This window comes from Oryctolagus cuniculus, chromosome X (assembly GCF_964237555.1).
Source record: "Oryctolagus cuniculus chromosome X, mOryCun1.1, whole genome shotgun sequence".
NCBI lineage: Eukaryota > Metazoa > Chordata > Mammalia > Lagomorpha > Leporidae > Oryctolagus > Oryctolagus cuniculus.
The window spans coordinates 134,076,630-134,099,473 of record NC_091453.1 but is presented as its reverse complement, the minus strand read 5'-3'; the positions used below and the strand labels follow the sequence as shown (position 1 = coordinate 134,099,473).

The following is a 22,844-nucleotide window of genomic DNA, read 5'->3' as shown; positions in this document are numbered from 1 at the left end:
ACACTTTGAATGAATGTGATTACAGATGTAAGGAAAAAACATAAAGCTGTGTAATACTTTAAGTGTGTGTGTATGTATATGTGTGTGTGTGTGTGCGTGTGTGTGTATACTTGTCTTGCTGTCTGTAGCAGAGACACAATACCTCCCTACTTCTGTCAAGGTATGATATACATATGCTGAAGAGTTAATATTACATGGGAACATATTTGATTAATGAGATGGAAGATAGCCAATGAAGTCTACTTTCGTTCTCTAGATGGGCTATATGAAGATATAGTAGTTTCATGTGATCTGTCATAACAGATTGAGAAATAAGTTTGCCGTGAAACAGATTGTTGTCAATTCTGTGATATACTCCTTTGTGTTTGCATTTCTTCCCTCTCTACCTCATTACCCTTTTTCCTGCTCCAGCTTTCCTGCATTGCACACATGCTTTTGCTTCAATCTCTATCATCTAGGAGACTCAGGAAAAGACAATTGAACATTGAGAACTCTGAAATTAGGGCATACTCCACTCAAATTCAGAACTGTGTGGCTTTGGACAGGTTATTTTCCCTCTATGTGCATTTTTTACTTCAACTGCAGAATGTTGGTTTTGGACTAGCTGCTCTTTAAGGGTACTTTTGCCTCTGAAATAATGCCAGCATAAAGGAATGTCAGTATTAAGAAGCTAATGTAAAAGGCAAGATGTGTTGAGGCTGGCACTATGGCACAGCAGGTAAAGCCACTGCCTGCAGTGCCGGCATCCCATATGGATGACAGTTTTAGTCCCGGCTGCTCCATTTCCAGTCCAGCTCACTGCTATAGACTGGGAAAGCAGTAGAAGATAGCCCAAGTCCTTGGGCCCCTACACTCGCATGGGAGACCCAGAAGAAGCTCCTAGCTCCTGGCTTTAGATGGACACAGCTCCAGCCGTTGCGGCCATTTGGGACTTGAACCAGTGGATGGAAGGCCTTTCTCTTTGTCTCTCCTTCTCTCTGTAACTTTACCTCTCAGATAAATAAAGTCTTTAAAAAAAAAAAGGCAACATGTTCCTGACAGTGATCATAAGTGGACTGCTTACATTTTAATTAGAAGAGTGTACTTTATATAATAAATGAGTTGAATGTTAACAAATTCAACAGATTTCAGTTCTGAAAATAGCTTCAATTGTACTTTGAGCTGAAAAATTGAATTAGTTTTCCCTGGCCTATAAAGATAAGGCCAAGTGAAAATATTCCTCTACTGGCTCTACACCTTGAGGGAGTAGTGAAGTTTGTAATGCCACCATCCTGGGAACCAAGACAGCTAATTACATGTTTATAACTCGTAAGATAGGAGCACTTTTTTGTTGTTGTTGTTTGTTTGTTTGTTTTGCAACTCATAGATTGTAGATGGGCAGGAGTTAGAGAAAGGAATATTTAGCATTTGGGACTTGTTACTCTAGAATGATTTACATTGTGCTCTGATTGATATACCTGACACTGGAACATGAATTTGGGAGGCAGATAGCCTATGGTTCAAATCTTAGCTTGAGCATTTACAACTACCACCTTTGACAAGCCACGTGACTTCTCTGTGCCTTAGTTTTCTCTCGAGTAAAATAGAGTGGAATAGTACCTACATCATAGAGTTATTGTGAGGATTGAATGAGTTAATTCAGGTAATATGCTAAACACAGTGCTTAGCACACAGTAAGCACTATGTAAATGTTCACTATATTTATTATAGCTATTGTGATGAGGGAAGATGGGCTAGAACTAAAGAAAAACTCTTGGCTAATGGCATATGAACTGTGTCAAGGGACTGATATGTGGAAAGCAGTACAGTTAGGGGGTAACAGATGACTTAACTGCAAAAAAATGCTAAGGAGGAAACACCCTCTAAATATTCTTGTTTATACAGTACATGACACAAAGTAGAAAAATAATGAAAACAGAGCCACTCTGCAGGATTTAGAGTTCTTTCATATATATTTTAAATATACATGTGCAATACATTAAAATATATAGAGATGTGTGAATATATATATGTATATATATAATCACAGAAGGGATACATATGCACACTCACTCACAAGTTCATGCGCATACCCCAACAGGACCCATCTATACGTAAACCAGATGCAGTCCATATCAGGCCAATTTGGACACAAGTGAAAGCCCTTACTCAGCAGCAGATCGCAGATTGCAACTGCATTTGAGTAACCCTTTAGTTTCTTCTACCAAGTGTAAGGCCATTTAGAAACACACTGAGAAGAGCTCCTCTGGGTATATGGCAGAGCCCAGGGCCCTTCTGGCAGTGCACAATTTGCCTGAGTAAGGACTGCTGGATTTGGATATCAAGGAGCTATCAAGGAAGAGGAACTTGCCTTATTTTGGGCCCTGAAATTAATAAGCAAACATCCATAGATTAATTTTAGCTCCAGGAACAATGCACTAGTGTCAGAGAATCCTTAGATATCTGAGCTCTAAGCAAATTTCAGGCAGAAGCAGAGAGAAGTGTGTGTTGCTACTCATCACCATCCAGCTTGACCCAGAGGACTGGGTACAGATTTTAGAAGTAGATACGTTTAAACTACAATCAGGCAGACTTGTAAGATTAAAAAAATTACTTAAAATTGAAGGATCTGAAAGCAACATAAGAGGTTACAAGTATTGGTTTGGGTATATAAATGTTCCAAGAAGCGTAACCTTATATATGGCACCATTTGCAGCAATATCATTAACATTATTAATAATCATCATAACATATTTATATATACAAAAATAGAGCAAAGCGATTCTAGAAGAGGAGGTGTAAGTGAAGGTGTGGGGCTGTATAAAGCCCAATGTCAGTACACTTCAGGAAGATTCAGAACCAACAAAGGCTGAGTGGCACATATTTCTGTTGTATGTATCCAGCAAAGGGACATGCACGTCCCCTTCTTCCCCCTGTGTATGACTATGCACTTCTCACCTCTCCACCCTGCAATACACTTCCATGCACACTTTAAACGAGATGATATATAAAGTTAGAGTCTGGAAATCTTAAACTAAGTTGGAGCACCTTGATTTCAAGCAAGTGCCCTCAATCTCTGAATTCCTTGGTGAATTTTGGATTCACTTACAGAGGGAAACTATATAATTCTTGTCTTTTAGCAGCAGTCTCTGGGAGCCTGACATCACCACTGCAGCCTTTTCCCGCTGGAAGGGGTTCAGAGCACAGGCTCTCTGTATTTTTAAAGAGAGAAGTCAGTTTTCAGCATTATGTATCTTTCATCTCAGTTTTTCACTGTTGCTGAAATTTAGGTTCTCAAGCAGCTGCCATTGCAGACAAAGCCAGGAGCGAGCACAGTGTGTGCAGCAAAGAGTAGATGCAATGGCGAAGATACAGCTTGGTTAGGGCTTCTTTAAGCTTTTCTTTTCCACACTTGAGCTTCTACAAGATGACAGAGCCAAAGGTAATGTCCACTGGGGGCAGCCTTAACACCTAATAGTTAATTAGCCACCCACCATGCACTGCAGAAAGACTGCCACACTAACTTGGCATGGGTCCTGAAAAGTAATTGGAAGGGAACAGCTTTCTGTCATTGTTAATAGAGTCCTAGGAAAGTGTCCCATGACTCAATGTGGTGCAGGGGAGAGAATATTGAACCAGGAATCAGAAGGTCTGTATTCCAATCCCAATTTTGCTATTAACTCAGTGTGTGACCTTGGGCAAGTCCCTTCCTATCTCCAGGTCTCAGTTTTCCCATCTGTAAAATAAGGGCATTGAAATAGATAGTTAAGATTCCTTCCAGCTCTAAAGTTTTATGTCTTTTTATGTCCTTTATTAAGGCCTGAGCCATGCAGTCTCAGGGCAGTTAGCTTCTAAGAGAGAACATACCTCTGTAATATCCTTTACTTTGTTCATTTAGCTATAAAGCACGTCTGCCTTTGGCACTTGGGTCAGACATACAAAGTTATGAGCATCCTGATTTACTATCCTACTCAGCATGCTAGTGGAATCTGCCATTATTATAAGTGGATTATTGGGTAAGGGAGAAAATCTCCAACTAATTAAACCTGGAAATGTAAGATAACTTTACCTCATATGCTCACAAACAGGTGAGTGTGGTTGTGAGTGCACACACACATTGGGATACAGACTATTGCTAGTGATCAGTTCATTACAGTATTCCATTTCCCTTGATAAAAATTAGTAAATAGTATAGCATAGCAAAGTTTGGCGTCTAAGGAAACACCTATGGAAAAACAGCACTTTTGGATGTGTTAGAGAGAGAAAGAAGGACAGGTAGAGAGAGACAAATGTAAATCAAATGAGATAGAAATGCAGGAAGAAAAAGGATTTGAGAGAGGGAGGGGAGGAGTAGAAAGGAAGGAAATAAGAAAGCAAAGACAGGAAAACGAAAAGTAGAGAGGGTAAAGAATGAGGAGGGAAGGAATACAGAACAGGATCATGGAAAGAAGAGCACACAGGAAGAGGGAGAAAGGGAGAGGGAGAGAGGTAGAGAGGAAGAGAGGGAGAGGGAGAGGGAGAGAGAGAGAGAGAGAGGGCAGTAAACAGGGAAATAGGGTCATATTCCCTGGAAGTTTGAACGGTGTTCCACATGCACTTGAGAAAACTATCTTAGAAGAAAGCTTCCAAAGGCACTGTGGAAAGCAGAGTGACAATCAGAGCCTGCATCGAGAGGCATTACATTGGGGAGCCCCTAAACCTCAACGTTGCTGGCTCTGTCAGTCCTCAGTGTCCAAACCTCATGCCCATATATCACCTGAATTTGCCAAGGCAGCCATAAAGGCTGAACTGGCAGGGTGTAAGAAAGTTAAAGAGGGATAGATAAGTGTGAGAAAGAACAAGGCATCCTGCACCAGGATGAACTTGGCCATTCCCCTGACGCTTCAAGAACAAGAGGTGAGGCCCTAACTTTGGCTAGTTTGTTACTCCTCCTTTCCAAAGGTGAGGCCTATGCTTTAGTGATTGGGGTTAGAAGGAGAAAGCTCTGGATCCATCATGTCTGAAGGTCATACAGACTTTTCCTGGGCCTTGGGGAAGGGCGTACTACCAGAAGAGATTTTTCTGCACACAGTGTTGGTGTGCCTCTTACAGCGGCAGCCTGGTCGCCGGAGGCTATCATAGCCCTGCTGGCACAGATGGAGGCATCCACGGGTAGGCAGGTAGCAGCAGAGGCAGGGTAGGAAAAGGGAGATGAGACTCATGGCTGCCCAGCGGACAAAGCAAGAGCTAGGCCCACAGGAGCAGGGTTCATCAGCGCAGTTGTCTTCATCATCAGTGGAGCAGTGATAGAAGAGGCCCTTGACACAGCAGAGACAAGTGCCATAATCGAGGAGGCTCTCAGCAGAGCAAAGGCAACGCTGGTTGCACAGCCAGCAGGAGGGGAGGGGACGAGCTGCTGTGCAGGGAACACACTTGCAGCGCCCACACTCCTCGCAGATGAAGAGGTGCTCACTTGGGTGCCCTGCAGATTGCTCAGCTTCTCCCTTCAGAGCACCATCAGCCTTTGGGTGGGTCCCTGCTCCAGGCTGGGTTCGGATGATGGATTGGCCTGAAGGTGAGGGTGTTATGCTGGCCAAGAGCCTTTGATCAGAGGCAGTGGTGCTATGAGACATTGAACTGGCAATGCTAGATTGGCTCAGATGCTGAGGCAAGGGCTGCAACTGATGGCACTGGCTAAGACTGCGGGGAAGAGCAGTAGGCATGGTAGCCAGGGACCAATCAGATTTATGGGTTTGCACAGTAAGGGAAGGGCTGGAGAGGGCCTGTTTACAGGGGGCTGGAGGCCGTTCCACATAATCATTGCTAGCATGAGTAGAGCGCAGCTGTTCAATAGGCAGAATTTGTTGAAAATCATCTGTCACTGTGGCATCCATTTTGCCTTGAATTTTGAGTTCTGAGTGGTTTGGGGTCAGAGTGGCACTTATGGTGATAAAGAGGAGCCCTTGTAGTTACATGGACTTCAGGGAACATCAGAAAATCCTAGGAGAGAAGGAATAGAAAACAATGAATGAGAATGCACAGGCATACATACTTTGTATGAAACCAAAAAAGGTCAGGCTGAATCACCACCACTACCTTCAGTCACTTTATGGTAGTCTTCATGCTACAATTTAACGTTGTAGCTGACCTTACCTGCCTCTTTATGGCCAAGTCTGTTCATCCCATCCAGACTATAAAGCAGTCTGGGAGCAAATATCAGATTGTTGATTCTTTTTGTATTTCATCATATGACTAGGTTCATAGGAGCAGCCAGCTCACTCAAGTGTTTGCTAGCAGAGAAATATAAGCCTTGAGCATCAGAATTCCAATAAAAATAGAACCTCACATTAAATGCAAAGACCACTTCCTGAAGTAGTGTTGAAACAAATGAGAAAGCTTCAAAAGCCTCCCATGAGAAGTTCCGTGTGTGTGTGTGTGCGTGTGTATGTGTGTGTGTGTAAAATCAATCAAAATTACCCTTCAGTGTAATTCATGACAAGCTGAAATAACATGAAAATAGCATTTCTTGATTCAATGAATATAGGCAAGTGAGCAAGATGAAATAGTAGTAGAGAAACAGAGATCAAGAATTAAGCTTTCTGAAGACAAATAACTGGAAAAAAGCTCCCCAAGGGTGTAAGTGTTGTGATTTGTATAATAGTTTGGTGTCTTTCTTTAGCATATGATCCATATGTTAAAGGCTTGGTCCCTAAAAGTCTTATGTTAATGGTTATTGGGTTAATGTTAATCATTAAGAATGGAAACTTAATCTAATTTTATGTAATATGAAAATGGGTGCTTTACGAAGAAATAAGATTGGATTGGGTTGCTGAGGTGGAGAACCCATGATGGAATCATGCTGTCTACTTCCTGGCTCTCCATGTGACCCTTTCTCCACTTGTGCCCCACACTCTAACACTGCCACCTTCATCAAATGCTAAACTAATTGGGCCACCCATCTTGGACTGTGAACCTTCAAATCTGTAAGCTAAAATAAACCCCCTTCCTTCATAAGAACTTTCTCTAAGGTGTGTGTTATGATGACAAAAAGCTGTCTAATATAGCAAGGAAGCCAAGAATTATCAATTTGCAGCTCTCCATACCTAATTGGCTGCTTTAACTTATTGAGGAGGTGATTCACTTTAAAGGCATGGTGGCTCCAGAATCGAACTTTTACATATTCATACATGAGCCTAACTCTGGGGATGGCAGAATTATAGAGCTATTTCAAATACTACCCATAATTGTACCTTTTATGCCTCCTAAGCCAATTCCTTGCATCAGAATCTGCTTTGACTGCTTTTCTCTGTCTTTACCTTACACAATAAACTGGCTTTCTTAAAGAGTGATGATATTCTCATAGTACAGTTAAGCTACATTAAATGTCAAGAAAGCATATGCTTGCATCTCAAATGTGCCACAATCAGGAAGAGGAGTTGTGTAATCATTCCCTGAAGGGTTTGATCAAACGTATAGCTGATGTTCATGAAGAAAATACTGTACAGTACAGTGCTGTTATCACACCACCCAGAAGACTGAACAGCCAGCAAGATGTGCACAAGGACACCTAAATGCAAATCCAAGAAATATCAAGAGGCATTAGAACCTAGAAAACATTAGAATGAATAAACCATTTATTTGAAATCCATCAGATTTCAGGCTTCCTCAAAATATCTCAATTACTCACAATAATATATGGGATAGATAGCTTGACTGTGTACTAGAAATAGACAAGTGAGAAAAGATAGTACTCGATTAGGTTTCTATAAACAAGCAAACATGATGGTGAAATGGGCCCAAATCTTGATGACAGGAAAAATGACAATGAAGTTCATAACTCATTGATTAATAATGACCAGATTCAGTTCACTTTTGAGGCTGTATCCTCACGAAAACATGATTAGCAGAATTAAGCCTATTCACTTTTTAAAAGAACATTTAATTTGGTTAAAAATAACATTTTTGATGTAACACATCAAAGAAACACTCTGACAAAAATTTCTCTTTTTAGTAGTTTAGTGTTGAATGAATACAGAACAAAACAATAAATACTACAAGAGACTCTAGGACTCAAATATCTGTTAGGTTTGTCAAACTACTTGCTTTCATTGGGTCTCTGTTTCACTATTTACATTATTATAGGGGTGGATTAGGTGATCTTTAAGTAACATGCCCCATTATGGTCTGTATTTCTATAACTACACAATTAAATCTGATGATTATTTTCATTCATACCTTCTTATGACTTCAAGTCCTTGAGAGTAAGTTGGGCAATGTACTTTTATAAAGGCATTCAAAAGCAAAATGTATGTCTCCTTCATTAACTTACCCTCAAAATTCCCTGCAAACCTCCCACCTCTCCCTTTGTTGTATCTTTATAGATTGATATTGTCAGCATTGGAAAGAAACAGGCAGTTTTTATTTGGATAAATAAAGAGGGACACATCATTCAACTGGCTTGGAAGGTATGTGGATGTAGGAGCTTTGGACTGGGAAGACGCTTTTGACAAATTTGTAAGATACGGATTTATGTCCCATTTATGTCTCATTGAATGAAAGAATTTATGGAGCCCTTTAAGTTCTTCACATGGGTAGCTTCATAATATACATGCTGGATGCTGTTTAGAGTCTAATTTCCCAAAGAAAAATAGATTTGAATCATATTGGAAATTTTAAAAAGCAATGATTCAAAGGAAGATATACAAAGTCCAAAGGTACAAGAGATAATCATGGGAGATTCCAAAGACAGGATTCCAGGGATGTCATCAGGTACCTCAAGAACATGTCCAGAATGTTTTAAAGCTAAACTTGGAGGAATCTAGGTCATAAAATAAATGACTCAGAACCAATAATGAGAAACCATGTTCAAAGGGGATCTTGTCTTGGGAGCAGAAGGGTACATAGTGTTTAGGTTAAAATGGTGTATTTGAATATTGATTAGATCTCTGTAAGACTGAGGAGTTGAGATGCTTGAGTGGATGATTAAAAGAAACTATGAGCTGTGAGTCTGGGATGATGAAGTACTGTCTTGCTTACAGGTAAGGAAATGAACTGGATGAACTCAGAAGGTTTCTTCCTGCTCTGTATAATCTTTTATTTGAATGGACTCTGGGATCCAGTGTCGAAGATCTCCAATACTGTGGGCAATAGGATCTGGGTAAATTAGGGTGTTGAGTAGGATTTTAAGAAGTATAGAATGACAACAAATTGTTTGCCATTCCGTAAGTGCTGAATGTGATCTAGCTAAGAGGATGAATTGAAATAAATACTGTGGAGGAAGGTAAGAGGGGAAATTAATGTAGAGAAATTAATAGGAAGAAACTGCAGCAGCACATAGACTAGATGAAAAACTACCACTGCATGCATGTTTATGATTCAGTAATCCACCCATTAAAGAGCCATTCATTGTGAGCAGCAACAGTTAAGAAACTGACAGTATTGTTGGCCAATTCCATATTCCATTGAGAAAGAGAGAGAGAATATATCACATATTATTAAATAAAAATCAAGGTGATTACAAGTCTTGGCTGCACATTGATGGGATCTAGTGATTTTTGTCACGTAGTGCCTCTGCAGTAATGAATGATGCATTGTAAACCCACTCCCATCTCAGTCTCTCTGGCCAGGTGCTCATAGCTTTTTCAACAGTTTTTCTGTAGCCCTGAAATTTGCTATGTTTAATCTAAATAGAAGTTTCTTTTCTTACACCAATTTAGAGAAAGCTAAATCCATTGAAGAACTACTAGTGTTTGTTAATGAAAGAAAATGTATTTTTTCCTGAAATCTGAAATCTGCCATGTTGAGACTAAAGCTGAAAACTTTCCTACCTAAAGCTCTTCTATGCTAACACATTAAGACACTTCTGATTTCTTTGATAAATCCTTTCTGATACAATATGGTTCAATGTTGATTTCAAAGCAGAAGGACCAAAAAAGGAGGGCCTGGCTCCTATTTTCTCCCACTCCCATGGGTTCAATGTACCTTACTGTGTAAAAGCTCTGGGGTGTGTTGCTTTTTTTTTTTTTTTCTGTGCTCTGCTGTTATATACACTCGTTCTCAGAATAACTGAAAGCAAACATAGAGGGAATTTCTGTTATGGCTTTATATGTTTTCTTAGTTCCACTGTTCCAAAGTCTGCTCTCTAAAAATCCCTCTCTGTGCAAAAAGCATTTGCATCTCTATCAAAGCACTTCCCCCTTACAAATACCAAGTTGTATATAGTTTACATTACTAACCTCTCTGCCACTGACTGGGCCTCCCTCCTACCGCATACATCTTGCTGGAGCTGCCAGATTCTCACCGCATTTAACTCTTAACTTGTCACTTTGCTACCCTCGTCCTATTCATTACTTTAATAGCTTCATTAAGACCCATAGCAGTTTATTTCAAACCAAGGAGTTTTGCAGTTTTAAAACCTTGCATTGTTAAAGATATAGGTGTTTTAGTGATGAGTATATAGGGAAAAATTATAATATCAAATGATTCACACGTAATCTTAAGGAAAATGTTGTGAAGACTGTCATTCATTCAAGCAGGAATCTTTCTTTAAACCTCAAATCCTTTTATAAGACATTAGAATTTTAAGTTCTTATCCTAGTGCTATTTCTACTTTGTTGTGTGACTGGGCAAGTGACCTCTATTTCAGGCCTCAGTTTTTTCATCTGCAAAATGAGAGAAAGTGAAAGGAAGGTATTTAAAGACCTTTCTTGTTCTGATGCTCTAAATTTTATGCTGGGATTGTTGGTTGCCTATCTCTGTCTCAGAAGTCTTTTATGAAGAATTAGTCTCCTTTATCTAGATTCTTAACTTCCTTGCAACTCAACTACTCAATTCTGAATAAATGCCTCCAAATCCAAGTCACTAAGACCACTATCTAGTCTATGTTGCACAGCTAGAGAGACAGAAAAACAACACAAAGAAACAGAATGTGTAGAATATTACAATAAAATCATAATATATGTTTGTTTAGAGTCAAAGAAAACAAAATTGATATTTAGTTGTGGATAAAGTGCTACATCCACCTTATTTGTATTTATGTATGCAACTGACTTGTTGGGAACATGATTTAACACCTGGTATATCCGAATTCATGTGATAGCACATCACATTACAGTGGAGGCTTTAATATGTCCAGAAAAGCAACTATAGTTTACATTTTAAAATAGTTTCTGTTTAAGAGTTCAAAATCTTATTTTGTTCATTTCACTTGGTTTGCAACATGTAGAGGTGAGTGATGATTATAATTAGATATGTGGAAGGGAATGTGCAGTAAATCACTGCTCTAGGTCCTATCAAATGACTATTGGGTAACTAGATGTGCTTGCAGATTCTCACTTTTGACAAAATTTCCATATGCCACACAGAGACATGTGCACACATACCCAGGCAGGAATCCAGAGATTTCTAAATCATTGCTCTGACTCAATGTAAGTGGGGGGTTATGCCGTGTCAGCTTGCGCCATTTCCACCCAGGGCAAGGTGATGTGATGAAATCTGAACGATGCACAACCCAGACTTGTGAGCCAATAGCAGGCTAGCCCCATGCTGACAGGATGCCCGCTGGGCAGCCAGACTGGCCTCAGCATGGGCTCTCCCTACCTCCTCAGCTTGGGTGGTTAGGCTGCGTTCCTTACGAGGGGTTTAAGCAATCACTAAAATGCATTTAAAGGTCAACAGGCTAGACATTAAATTGACATTTGGCTACAAAACGGTAATTTTAAAGTACTATTTTTATTTATAAATTTCCAATATCGATAGTTTCCTATAAGAACAGATTCATGTTAATCTCATTTAAAAGGTTTTCATTTTATTTTATCCACGCGCTTGTGCGCGTACCCGCACACAAGCGCGCGCGCGCGCGCACACACACACACACACACACACACCACACCACAGGATGGCTGGAATGAATGGCAATCTGTGCATTGCATAGGAAGAATTCTGGGTCTTTAAGAGCTAATCTCTATGGCTTACCTTGAGAAAAGGGTTTATCCATGCTGAGAAAAGCAGAAGACCAAATGCCTCATCTGGTTCAAAGGACCTCTTCTCCGGAGTCTTTAGGTTTCTCCACCTCTTTTCGGAAAGTCTGAATGAAAACTCCTTCACTGGCAGTGGAGCTAGAAACAGAGATAGTTCTGTCTTGGTCTTTCCGACACAGCAGAAAAAACGGAGAGAAAATAAAAAACCGGGAGGGGGAGGGAGTCCGACCTGTAGTGGCAGACACTTGGTATAGATTTTACATGCAGATCTAAATCTTGATGCTCGTATTCCCCAAAGAATGCTCGGCAGGGTAAGTTGTCCACCTCCTCCTCCTCCTTTCTCCTCCTCCTCCTCTTCTTTCTCCTCCTCCTTCTCCTCTTTCTCCCCCCTCCTCCGCCTCTTTCTCCTCCCCCTTCTCCTCCTCCTCCTCCTGTTTCTTCCCCCCCTCCTCCAGTATTTTCCTTCCCCTCCCCTTCCCTTCCCCCTTCCCTCCTCCCCTTTCTCTTCCTTTACCTCCTCCCCCTTCCTTCTCTTTTCCCCCACCTCCTCCACCTCCGCCCCCCGTCTCCTCCAATCTGTCAGATGAACCGAAGCAGCAGAAACTGCAGTTGTAGACACAGGGTATCTCAACGGAGCAATAGATACCGCTAGTGTGTGATTATTTATATAGCTCAGGGTGTGTTGGTATATAACTGCAGGGGGGAGGGGGATGAGGTTGCAGTGTGTTCAGCTCAGCTAGCTGACTGTTTTGTGAATGTAGATGATTTCTGGAGGTCTTGTGAATGGCTTACAGTGGAGGATGGGAAGGAAGGGATTTATTGCTCCTTGTTATAATTTCTTTCTCTCCCCCTCTCTGTGTCGTTTGCTTTCCCGGAGCTGTAGCCTCTTAATGCTTAGCTAAGTGGCGTCATCCAGTTGAAATTGAATCGACCCATTAGAACTCCCCATAGGAATCTTTGTATCCGGTCCCTGGGTAATGATTGAAACAAAATTTAAAGGGGAATGGGGGTGGGGTGGACAGTAACAATTTTAAGGAGGCCTTATTTAAATATCTCTGCCAATCACAGTTCCCCCAAGCCTCTCAGCCTTGGCTGAGTGATTGCAGCTTCAATCAGATAACGACACACAGCTTCCCCTTTGTTTAAGGGCTTCTCCCACCTCTTTTCCTTATACATTCCCACTTTTTCAGAATTAATAGATTGTCCACCCATCATCCACGGGAAAACCATGACTCAACCTTATTTCCCTTTCTGCCTTTAGCCTGTCATACAATCAACAATAAATATTTATTGAGTACCTTCCTTTGTGTTAGGTGGTATGAGGATCAGTAAGGAAGAAAGAGGATTCCTGCTTTCATGGAACCTCTTTGGAACTGCCAGACTTCTGGAAATAAAGCAGTCTTAGACATTTTCTCTTAAAGCAAAGGAGAAAGCTTTCTGGAAATTATTCTCAGTCCACTATTAAATTCAATAGGAAGAGATCTTCCTTCTGGGCATCCAGACAGAAGCACTTGAATGAAAGCAAGCGTCATATCTAAAATAAATCATATCTGTTTTCAAGGCCTATTTCAATAGAAAAGTAGCAGGAGCTTGACCATCAACATTCTTAGGATGTTTTGGTTATCCTATCTATAAAATTGAGATGATAAATGGTGACAGTTCAGAGTAAAACAAACCTGTGAGATCAGAAACTAAGATTCTTAACCTTACTTTAACTCCTTATGTGACCTTTCTTACAGTCTCAACTTCTACATTAACATGAAGGGATATGATTAGGAAATTGCCAAGGTCCCTCTAGCAATCGATGCTGTATTATTTGCACCCTTTCATAATTTTCTTGTGTAAATTCTTCTCTTTTGTGGCCCTAGTCTTTTCTTTATTCATATCATTGTCTTGAGCTTATCAAGATCATGAAAACCATTAAAGCTAACCTCTAGGTTCATCTGCAGAAGAGGATACATTGCTGATTTATTCATTCACTTATTTATTGCATATCAACTATGTGCCAAGCACTGTACTGCTAGCTAGATTCAGATCAAGCAGATCAGGATTCAAATTTTTGTTCCTCAACTTATGAGTCATCTGATTTTGGGCAACTCAGTTCACCTCTCTGAGTCTGTTTCTTCATCTTTAAAATGGAGTTAAAAATAGTACCTACATCACAAGATTGTGCTATTGTCCTGTAGATTAAATAAAGCTTTGCATTTAAAAGGCTTATCATGTGTCTGGCAAGTAACAAGCACTCAATGAATAGTAGTTATGAATGTTAAGAGATGATTCTTCTCCTGATGTAGCACATAGAAGGAAGAGATGATTTCAAGTCAAAGTCTTTATTTTTCTAAAGTCAATATTTAAATTTGAACTGCTGAATCCCCTAGTTCCTTTCTCCCCTTTACTCTGTGGACCTATATCAAGGCAGTCATGAAAACAAGTGATACTTTCCAACAACTTTCTCACTTCTTTGGATGATATTTATGACAACATTATGCTGCTGATCATTCATTCATTCAATAATGTCTGCTATGGACCACTCACTTTCTACATGCTAGTAATGCAACAGCTAAATTTCTTTCCTTCCTGGAGTTTACATTCAAGTGAGTAGGGAAGATAGATTTACTCTGTCAAATACTGTTCTAAGCATTGTACATGTTTTAACAAATTTAATTCTCACAACAACCTTATGAGATACATTTGTAATTTGTACTGATTTTACAAATAAGAAACCAAGGTCCAAAGACACTAAGTAACTTGTCCAAGGTTACACAGCTGCTGAGTTGCAGATATGGGATTTAACAGAGATTGAATCACTCTAGAGTTTGCACTCTTAACTGCTTGCTACTCCACAGAATCCAACCATCTGCAAATAATTGTCTCAAGGATTTTACTCTAACTCTTCCAAACTATTTGGTATCTACTATGGTTTAAATGGTTGTGTCTTCCCATGTTGAAAATTGATCACCAATGTGAGGCCTTTGGGAGGTGATTAAATAATGTGGGATTATTGATATAAAAGAGTTGCCTTGTCTTGTTCACCAATATAAAAATACAGCAAGAAAACACCATCTAAGAATGAGTAAGCAGGCCCTTACCAGATACTACCTAATCACCTTCCCCTCCAAAAGATTAGTTTATGTATCTGTCCTCTTTGTCCTTCAGTGTCCCCCTTGTGTTTATCACTATCACAGCACTTAGCACCCTTTGCTATAATTATCTGTCCCCCATTCTAGATCTCTTTGAGGGCAGATTTAACATTTATCATATTTGTCTTCACTGCTTTATCCCTAGGGTTTGGCATACCAGTCAATTAGTTAATGCTTTTTGAATGAATAGTTAGCTGACTGTTGGAAATGTAAGTGAATATCTTTATTGTACTTCATGCTATTGTATTTCCAAAAGATTATTTGTAGTTTTATGTTTTTAAATAGACTACAATGATACTGAAATTACAAACAGAAATTTGAAATTGGCATACTACAAAATTTATTACCTGACAACTTGTTTTCCAAACTTGTTATATTCTTGTAATAGTGCCTTTCAGAAAATTTACTTTCTTAGTACTTTCTCTATTTGATAGTGTGCTTTTTTACATATTCATTGAGTTATCCAAGATCATACAACTAGTTAGTGACAACGTCAGACCTATAAGCAAACATAAGTCTCCTATCTCCTAATCCAATGCCTTATTTCTTTTTTAAAATATTTTCAAAATATTTATTTATTTATTTGAAAGAGTTACACAGAGAGAGGAGAGGCAGAGAGAGAGGTCTTCCATCCTCTGGTTCACTCCCCATTTGGCCGCAATGGCCGGAACTGAACCAATCCGAAGCCAGGAGGCAGGAGCTTCTTCAGATCTCGCACGCCAGTGCAGAGGCCCAGCCACTTGGGCCATCTTTGACTGCTTTCCCAGGCCATAGCAAAGAATTGGATCAGAAGTGGAGTAACCGGGTATCTAACCAGCACCCATATGGGATGCCGACACTGCAGGCAGTGGCTCTACCCACTATGACACAGCGCTGGCCCCCTTATTTCTTTTAATAAGGCACCTTGCTGACATTAATTCAATTCCAATTAAATTTGGAGACAGTGTATCAGCATGGGTCAACTTATCTGTTTTTGAAAGCCAGTGATTTCCAAATAATAAGTAATCTTGAGGGTCATCAGGAAACTCACCTTGCCTTCCAAATATAGTACTCTCTTTTAGAACTGAATTATTGTTTTATAATGAATTAAGCACATATTCCCACAGTTGACAGCACCTGGTTGTTCAAATCATTTATGACATGATAATTAATTTTAAAAAAGCTTTGAGAAAAAGGGAGGTATATCTGAGTATACTGAAAAAAGAGGATGGGACAAGAGTGAAATTGTTGTTAGAGTTAAAAACGTAGAAATAAATTAGGTAGTCATGGAAGGATTCATAGAAAAATTAGGAGCTGGAAAGAAAACAAATAAGCATATACAATTCATGTGAAGGGTACATGTGGAAAGATGATTGGTAGCAATGTGTATGGAACCTACAAAGAGTGAAATATTCAAGCTATCTTATGTAAAATACATAAGATGTAAAATACATACTGAAGAGGGGAGGGGAATAACTTGAATGATAGGAAGAGTAATTCAGACTTGCTGCTGTAGGAATTAAAAATGCATTTTTGAATAAAGAGATAAAAATAAATCACATTTAAGGAACAGGCATTGGGCATGATATATTGGAGGATGGAAATTTGGGAGTCAGATCAGTCAATTTAGAGTATTCTAGAGTAATCTAAAAGGAAATGATAAAGGCATGGTAAAGGAACTAACAGTGAGAATTGGAGGTTGGAATTGGGAGGTCAGTTTAAACATGAGGAAGAGAAAGAACTTTGGAGATTATATTATTTAACCTCCATTATAAAATTATGTTCAAAACTCCAAGCTAGTGGTTATCCTGATCTCTTTTACTTGGGATGGCATCACAAATGGCTTAGTCATATAAGCTCAAAACTATAGCAGCTGTTTGACCTTTCTCTCTCATTTAGTCTCTGCTCCTAAATCAAATATTATTTTTCTTGCCTCCAAAATATCCTCCCGTATCTATTTTTCACTTCTTCCATTTCTGTCACCCTAGCCCAAATCACAAACACCTCTCGCATGTCCTGCTGCACACTGTTCTAACTGAGCTCCTTTACCCTCTTCCTGACCAGAGCCCTACCCTCTACCATAAATTCTCCATGAGCATCCAGAAGATTTTTCTAAAAATAGAGTCTGATTATGTCACTTTCTTGCTTAAAACTTTCAATTGCTTCCCAATGTACTAGGAATGAAATCTAAAATCCTTACCCTGATGTATGAAGGCTCTTCCAAGCTAGTTATATGAGGGTACTTCGAAAAGTTTGTGGAAAAATGGAATGCAAAGGTAAGTTTATTTTGGTGAAAAAAAATCTTGAAATCCATACATAAATTTGTATGAATCCATGAATTTCCATGAATCCATGCATTAATTTAAATTTTTTGCATCAAAATAAACTCATGTTTTCTTTGCATTTCCATGAACTTTTTGAAGTAGTCAAATTTATTCCCCACTCCCACCTTTAACATATAGTACTACGGATAAACAAAACTACTCTGCAGTACCCAAGCTCAGTCTTTATTTTTCCACTCTCATGCTTTTGTTTACACAATTCTCTTCATCTGAAATGCGCACCCTAAGCTATAGAATCTTATTCAGTCGTAAGGACTATCTCAAATATGATCTTCCTAATGACATTTTTCATTGTCTCATCATCCAGAATTACCTCTGAGCTCTCATAGCAATGTAGCTATGCTTCTGTTATAGAATTTATCACTTTCTAACTTGAATTATAGTAGTTTTTTTGAGATTTAAAAGTATTTATTAGAATCAAGGCTCTCCAGCCAGAGCAATGTGGAGGAAGGCTTCCAAGAGAGGAAAAGCCCAAAAGTGACTGGTGGCAGTCAGCTTTAAGTACAATTTCAAAGGAAAAAAAAATTTAACAATCAGATTGGTAGTAATTTGTACATATGTCTTATCTTTCTGAGTAGAACTGGTCCCTCAAAGAATCATATACATGGCCCTCCAAGTTACATTTTTGTGATTTTAATATGATAATTTTTTGTGGAAACAAACCAGGAAATACCAACTTAGTGGCAGAGACAAGAGTAGAATCCAGGTTTCCTTTGTAAATGTTGAATTTGAGGTAATGATGAGACATTTTCAAGTAATTATATTTGGTATAAAGTTAAATGTGGGACTAGAATTTGAGTGATAGGATAGGGGAACAACTATAAGTCTTGGTTAACATGGAAGAAATCATTGAAGTTTTGAAAATGGATAAAACATCTGAGGTAGAAGAGAGGGAGAGAAAAAAAAGGTTGTGGTATGTTAAGAGGAAACTAAATGGCATACAGAGTTATAAGATTTAATCAACACAGGGGAGCCCAGTGAATTTTGAAATGAAAAGAAGGAATCAGGGGGAAAGAAGAGATGAAGGAGAAGGTCTGAATGTGTTCAGTGTCAGGGACAAATTCTAGAAGAACCTTTAAGGCTTGACATTCTGGAACAAACCATGACATCTACTTCAGAGTGAAAGAGAGACACGAACTCTGCCCTTGTTACAATTTTACCGGAACTATCTTTGCTGAGAGAAGTATCTAAGCACCTAAAGCCTGGATAAGACTCTGCCAACTAAGGAGTCCCCTAGATTTATCCTTATGAACTCCCAGGGTCAAAGAAATAATAGCTATGGAAAACAGCTCCAAAACTAAGCCAATATTAGAAAAGGTCTTAAGAGTCAGAGCTAAGTTCACAAGCAGTTCCATTAGTTAGTAGTTATGTGATAGTTTACTTTCTTAAGCCTTTAGAGACTCAGTTTCTTTCATTTGTAGAATGGAGAAAATAATTTCTTTGTTAAAAATATATTTGAAGAAAGCACAGAATGTTTAGGGGTACAGATTAGAAAAAAAATATGAGAAAAATCAAACTATCTGGAGAAGTCAGGGAAGACTTTTTCGAGGAAGTATTTCCTCAGTTAAGTCATAGAGGATTTACTTACCCTTCTCAGAACATTTAATGAACTGTATTTAAATGATAAATTTACTTATCTGTCTCTCAATAGACTTAGAGCTTCTTGAAAGAAGAATGTACCTAGAACCAAAGCCCTCAATAAATGTTGGCTGATTGTTAAATGAATCAAGGTGCTCATAATTTAGTAAAGGAAATAGACATAGAATCACATAAATTATAATAAAGGCAAAAATAGAAATATATTTACTGTTCGAATTTGTTGAAGGCTTGTTTTATACCAGGTTCTTGGAATTCAGGAAAAAATTAAGGTAAAATAATAATAAATTAATTATATTACTAATATAGATGGTCTACAATTATAGAAAATAACAATATAATAATTATTTACTATTAATTGATATGTATTATACCAATAACATTATAAAAAAATTAATATAATTAGTAAATAAAATCCTATTCTGAAGGGGCTCATAATTTAGTACAGAAGAAAGTCAATAGACAAGTATAATAAAGGATGACAAGTGTTTTAGAAAGGAGTAGAGAGGAAATACACCTAATCTACTATTGAAGGGATTATGGAATGTGTCCTAGAAAATAAGATATTTAAATATAAATTTGAAGAGGGAGGAGACACTGCAGCAAGTGGAAATAGCATATGCAGTGACATGAGAGAGCATGAGAATATTAACTACAAGAACCATCACAGCATATCTAACACCCAGCATAAAGCCTAGAAGAGAGTGATGCTCAGAAAATATTTGGTAAATAAAAGAATGATTAAAGATCTTTGCAAACAGAGGTAACAGCACAAGCAAAGACACAAAATATGAAAACAGAGTATTCATAAGCTATTCAAACAAGGTCCTCTGCATTGATATCCTGAACCAGTTAGGAGCAGGTATTTTCTCTGGAAGGCACTACACTGAATGTTTTATTCATATTCCTAGAGTGTGATAAGCTTGTTTAGGTTTCACTAAATTGTAGCAAGTATAAATAGATTACACATAAAAAAACCAACTTTATACGTGGGCCATTATTAAGAACTTTATCCATAAACCCAATCTAATTCTCTCTTATAATCCATTTTCCCTTGTTTTCTCTGCTAACCTGCTATGTGGCTTTGGTGGGTCATTTTTCATCTCTAGGTCCTATTTTCCTAATCTGTGACATAGTAAGTTTTGATGTAATTCAATACAACAAACATACAAATCATGTACTTAATGTCAGATGATATACTTGATGTGAAATATATAGATGAAGGTAACATAGTCTGCCATATATACATATTGGTTGAATAACAAATTAATAATTTTATTCTCTCATGACTCACAATACAGCAGAATAAATGGATATGCAAAACATAAATTGCAATATGATCTCTCAATAAGTCAGGCAATATATAGTTATGGATTGACTCACAGTAGGGAAAGTGTAGATGAAGAAACGTGGGTGATAGATAGAAGGAAGAATAAGCAAGACTTGGTGACTTACGTGGGGTGTTTGTAGTGCCTTTTATTGAGATATGGGGGGATTATTAAAAATTAAGCTTTGGATATGTTGGGTTTGAAGTGCCATGTAATATCTAGGTGGTAAATAGACAATATTATATGGGGGTTTTCAGCTTAGAAGGGATCAGGATCAGGAGAAGAAATGTGGACATAAATAGTGGACATATTTAAATCTTGTGAATGGATGATCCTAGGAAGACAGGGTGTGCAGAATATTAGAGTGATAGAAAAGTAGAGATAAAAAACTTGGAAAGAGCCTATGTTAAGGGGGTTGACAGGAACAAAGTCTATAAAATAGACTGAGGTGGAGTGTAGCACCTAGAAGATAAGGAAGTACAGTATGTGGGTAATCAAGTGAGATGTATAAAGCATCTATTGGAATTGGCAATTTTGAAATTAAGTTTGAAGGGGGCTTGTGTGTCTTTTAGAGTGGTTTCATTCAAAATTGCACATCAGAATCATATGTGGAATTCTATCAGGCTACATACTCCTAAGACTCACTTCCAAAGATTCTTATTCAAGAGATTTTTTTGGTGAGGTTAGAATATCTGGGGATTCCAATTCAATCCCATCAAGGTGGCATGTTCCAATGCCATCTCACTAGTCCCAGTGATCAATTTCTGTTCACAATTGATCATAATGATAGGACTAAGAACCAAAGGGATCACATAAACAAGACTAGTGTCTGCAAATACTAGCTGATAGAATAAAAAAGGGAGAGAATGATCCAACATGGGAAGTGAGATACACAGCAGACTCATAGAATGGCAGATGTCCTAGACAGCACTCTGGCCTCAGAATCAGCCCTTAAGGCATGCGGATCTGGCTGAAAAGCCCATGAGAGTATTTCAGGCATGGAAAGCCAAGATACTCTGAGGAAAAAAAAAAAACCTAAATGAAAGATCTCCACGAGTGAGATCCCAATGGAAAGAACGGGTCATCAAAGAAGGAGGTACCTTTCTCTGAAGGGAGGAAGGGAGGAGAGAACTTCCACTTTGACCATGGCCTTGTCTAAATATGATCAGAGTCGGTGAACTCAGGGGGCTTCCATAGCCTTGGCAGCTCATGACAAGAACCTAGGGTGATTACTGATGCCATAAACAAGAGTGTCAATTTGTTAAGTCAACAACAGGAGTCACTGTGCACTTACTCCTCATGTAGGATCTTTGTCCTTAGTGTGCTGTACATTGAGATTTAATGCTATAACTAGTACTCAAACAGTATTTTTCACTTTATGTTTCTGTGTGGGAGCAAACTGTTGAAATCTTTACTTAATGTATACTAAACTGATCTTCTGTATATAAAGAGAATCGAAAATGAATCTTGATGTAAATGGAAGGGGAGAGGGAGTGGGAAAGGGGAGGGTTGCGAGTGGGAGAGATGTTATGGGGGGAAGGCATTGTAATCTATAAACTGTACTTTGGAAATTTATATTCATTAAATAAAAGTTAAAAAAAGAATATCTGCATTTTCAAAAAATTCCACATGATCTTTGAATGGAGTGTGATTTTTCTCATCTCTAGACCATCATAAAAGCTATTTTTGCCTGGAGGGATAGATACCCCAAAATCTGTCTCTGGCTCAGACCTCCTAGCTGAACTCAAGGATATTTAACTAACTGACAGATATTTGCACTCATTATCATTCTTTCTATAGCAAACATGATGGAAGATGAGGAGTATCACTATTTCATATACAGTTGTTATGGAAAGTCTCTGTCATTAAGTGATAATTGAGCTGAGTATCAAATAAAGTAAGGGAGCAAGCCGTTCAGCTATATAAGGACAGCATCTCCCACACAAAGAGAACATTAATGCAAATTCCTGAGGCCATAATTGTTTGGTATATCCTAGGAAGTGCAAAGAGGTGGCTTTGCCTTGTATGGAAAGAATGAGGGGATACTGGTAGCAAATGAAACCAGGAAGGTGTCAGAGAGTTACATCATGTGGCATCTTGAAGACCATGTGAAAGATTTTATATTTTACTCAGAACGAGCTAAGAACACATTGTAGGTTTTGGGCATGTGAGTGATATGCCCTGTGGAGTATATGTTCAGGAGATGGCCTTAGATAAGAAGCAGTGAAACAATTAGGAAGTTATTGCAACAGTCCAAATAAGAGTAGTAAATAGTGGAAGTGATGAGAAGATAAAATTGGAAGCTAGAATTCTATTTTATTTTCCTCCATCAACATACCTGTTTCCTGTTTCCTCCTGTTTTTTTTTTTAATTTCAGTTGAAAATAGCTATTTTTCTTTTTTATTTTAATTTTATTTTTTTCGACAGATAGAGTTAGACAGTGAGAGAGAGAAACAGAGAGAAAGGTCTTCCTTCCGTTGGTTCACTCCCATAATGGCTGCCAAGGCCGGCACTGCACCGATC

The 22,844-nt window shown here is 38.6% G+C and overlaps 1 protein-coding gene across 4 annotated transcripts in view; it reads right to left on the bottom strand.

The window, feature by feature from the left end:
• Window positions 1-1,933: 1,933 nt before the first annotated feature.
• The window catches only part of SPRY3 (sprouty RTK signaling antagonist 3), a 136,890-nt gene continuing 115,979 nt past the window's right edge, over window positions 1,934-22,844 (bottom strand). For 2 of the 4 annotated variants that reach the window (XM_070066883.1, XM_017338148.3), the window contains exons 2-3: window positions 11,932-12,074; window positions 1,934-5,958 (exon numbers count right to left, since the gene is read on the bottom strand). In XM_070066883.1, the coding sequence (XP_069922984.1) occupies window positions 4,986-5,852 (867 nt within the window). In that variant the 5' untranslated portion in view covers window positions 5,853-5,958; window positions 11,932-12,074 and the 3' untranslated portion in view covers window positions 1,934-4,985. Of the gene's footprint in view, window positions 5,959-11,931; window positions 12,327-22,844 lie in introns of those variants that run through there. The other 2 variants (XM_051836023.2, XM_070066882.1) reach the window with 2 other exon arrangements.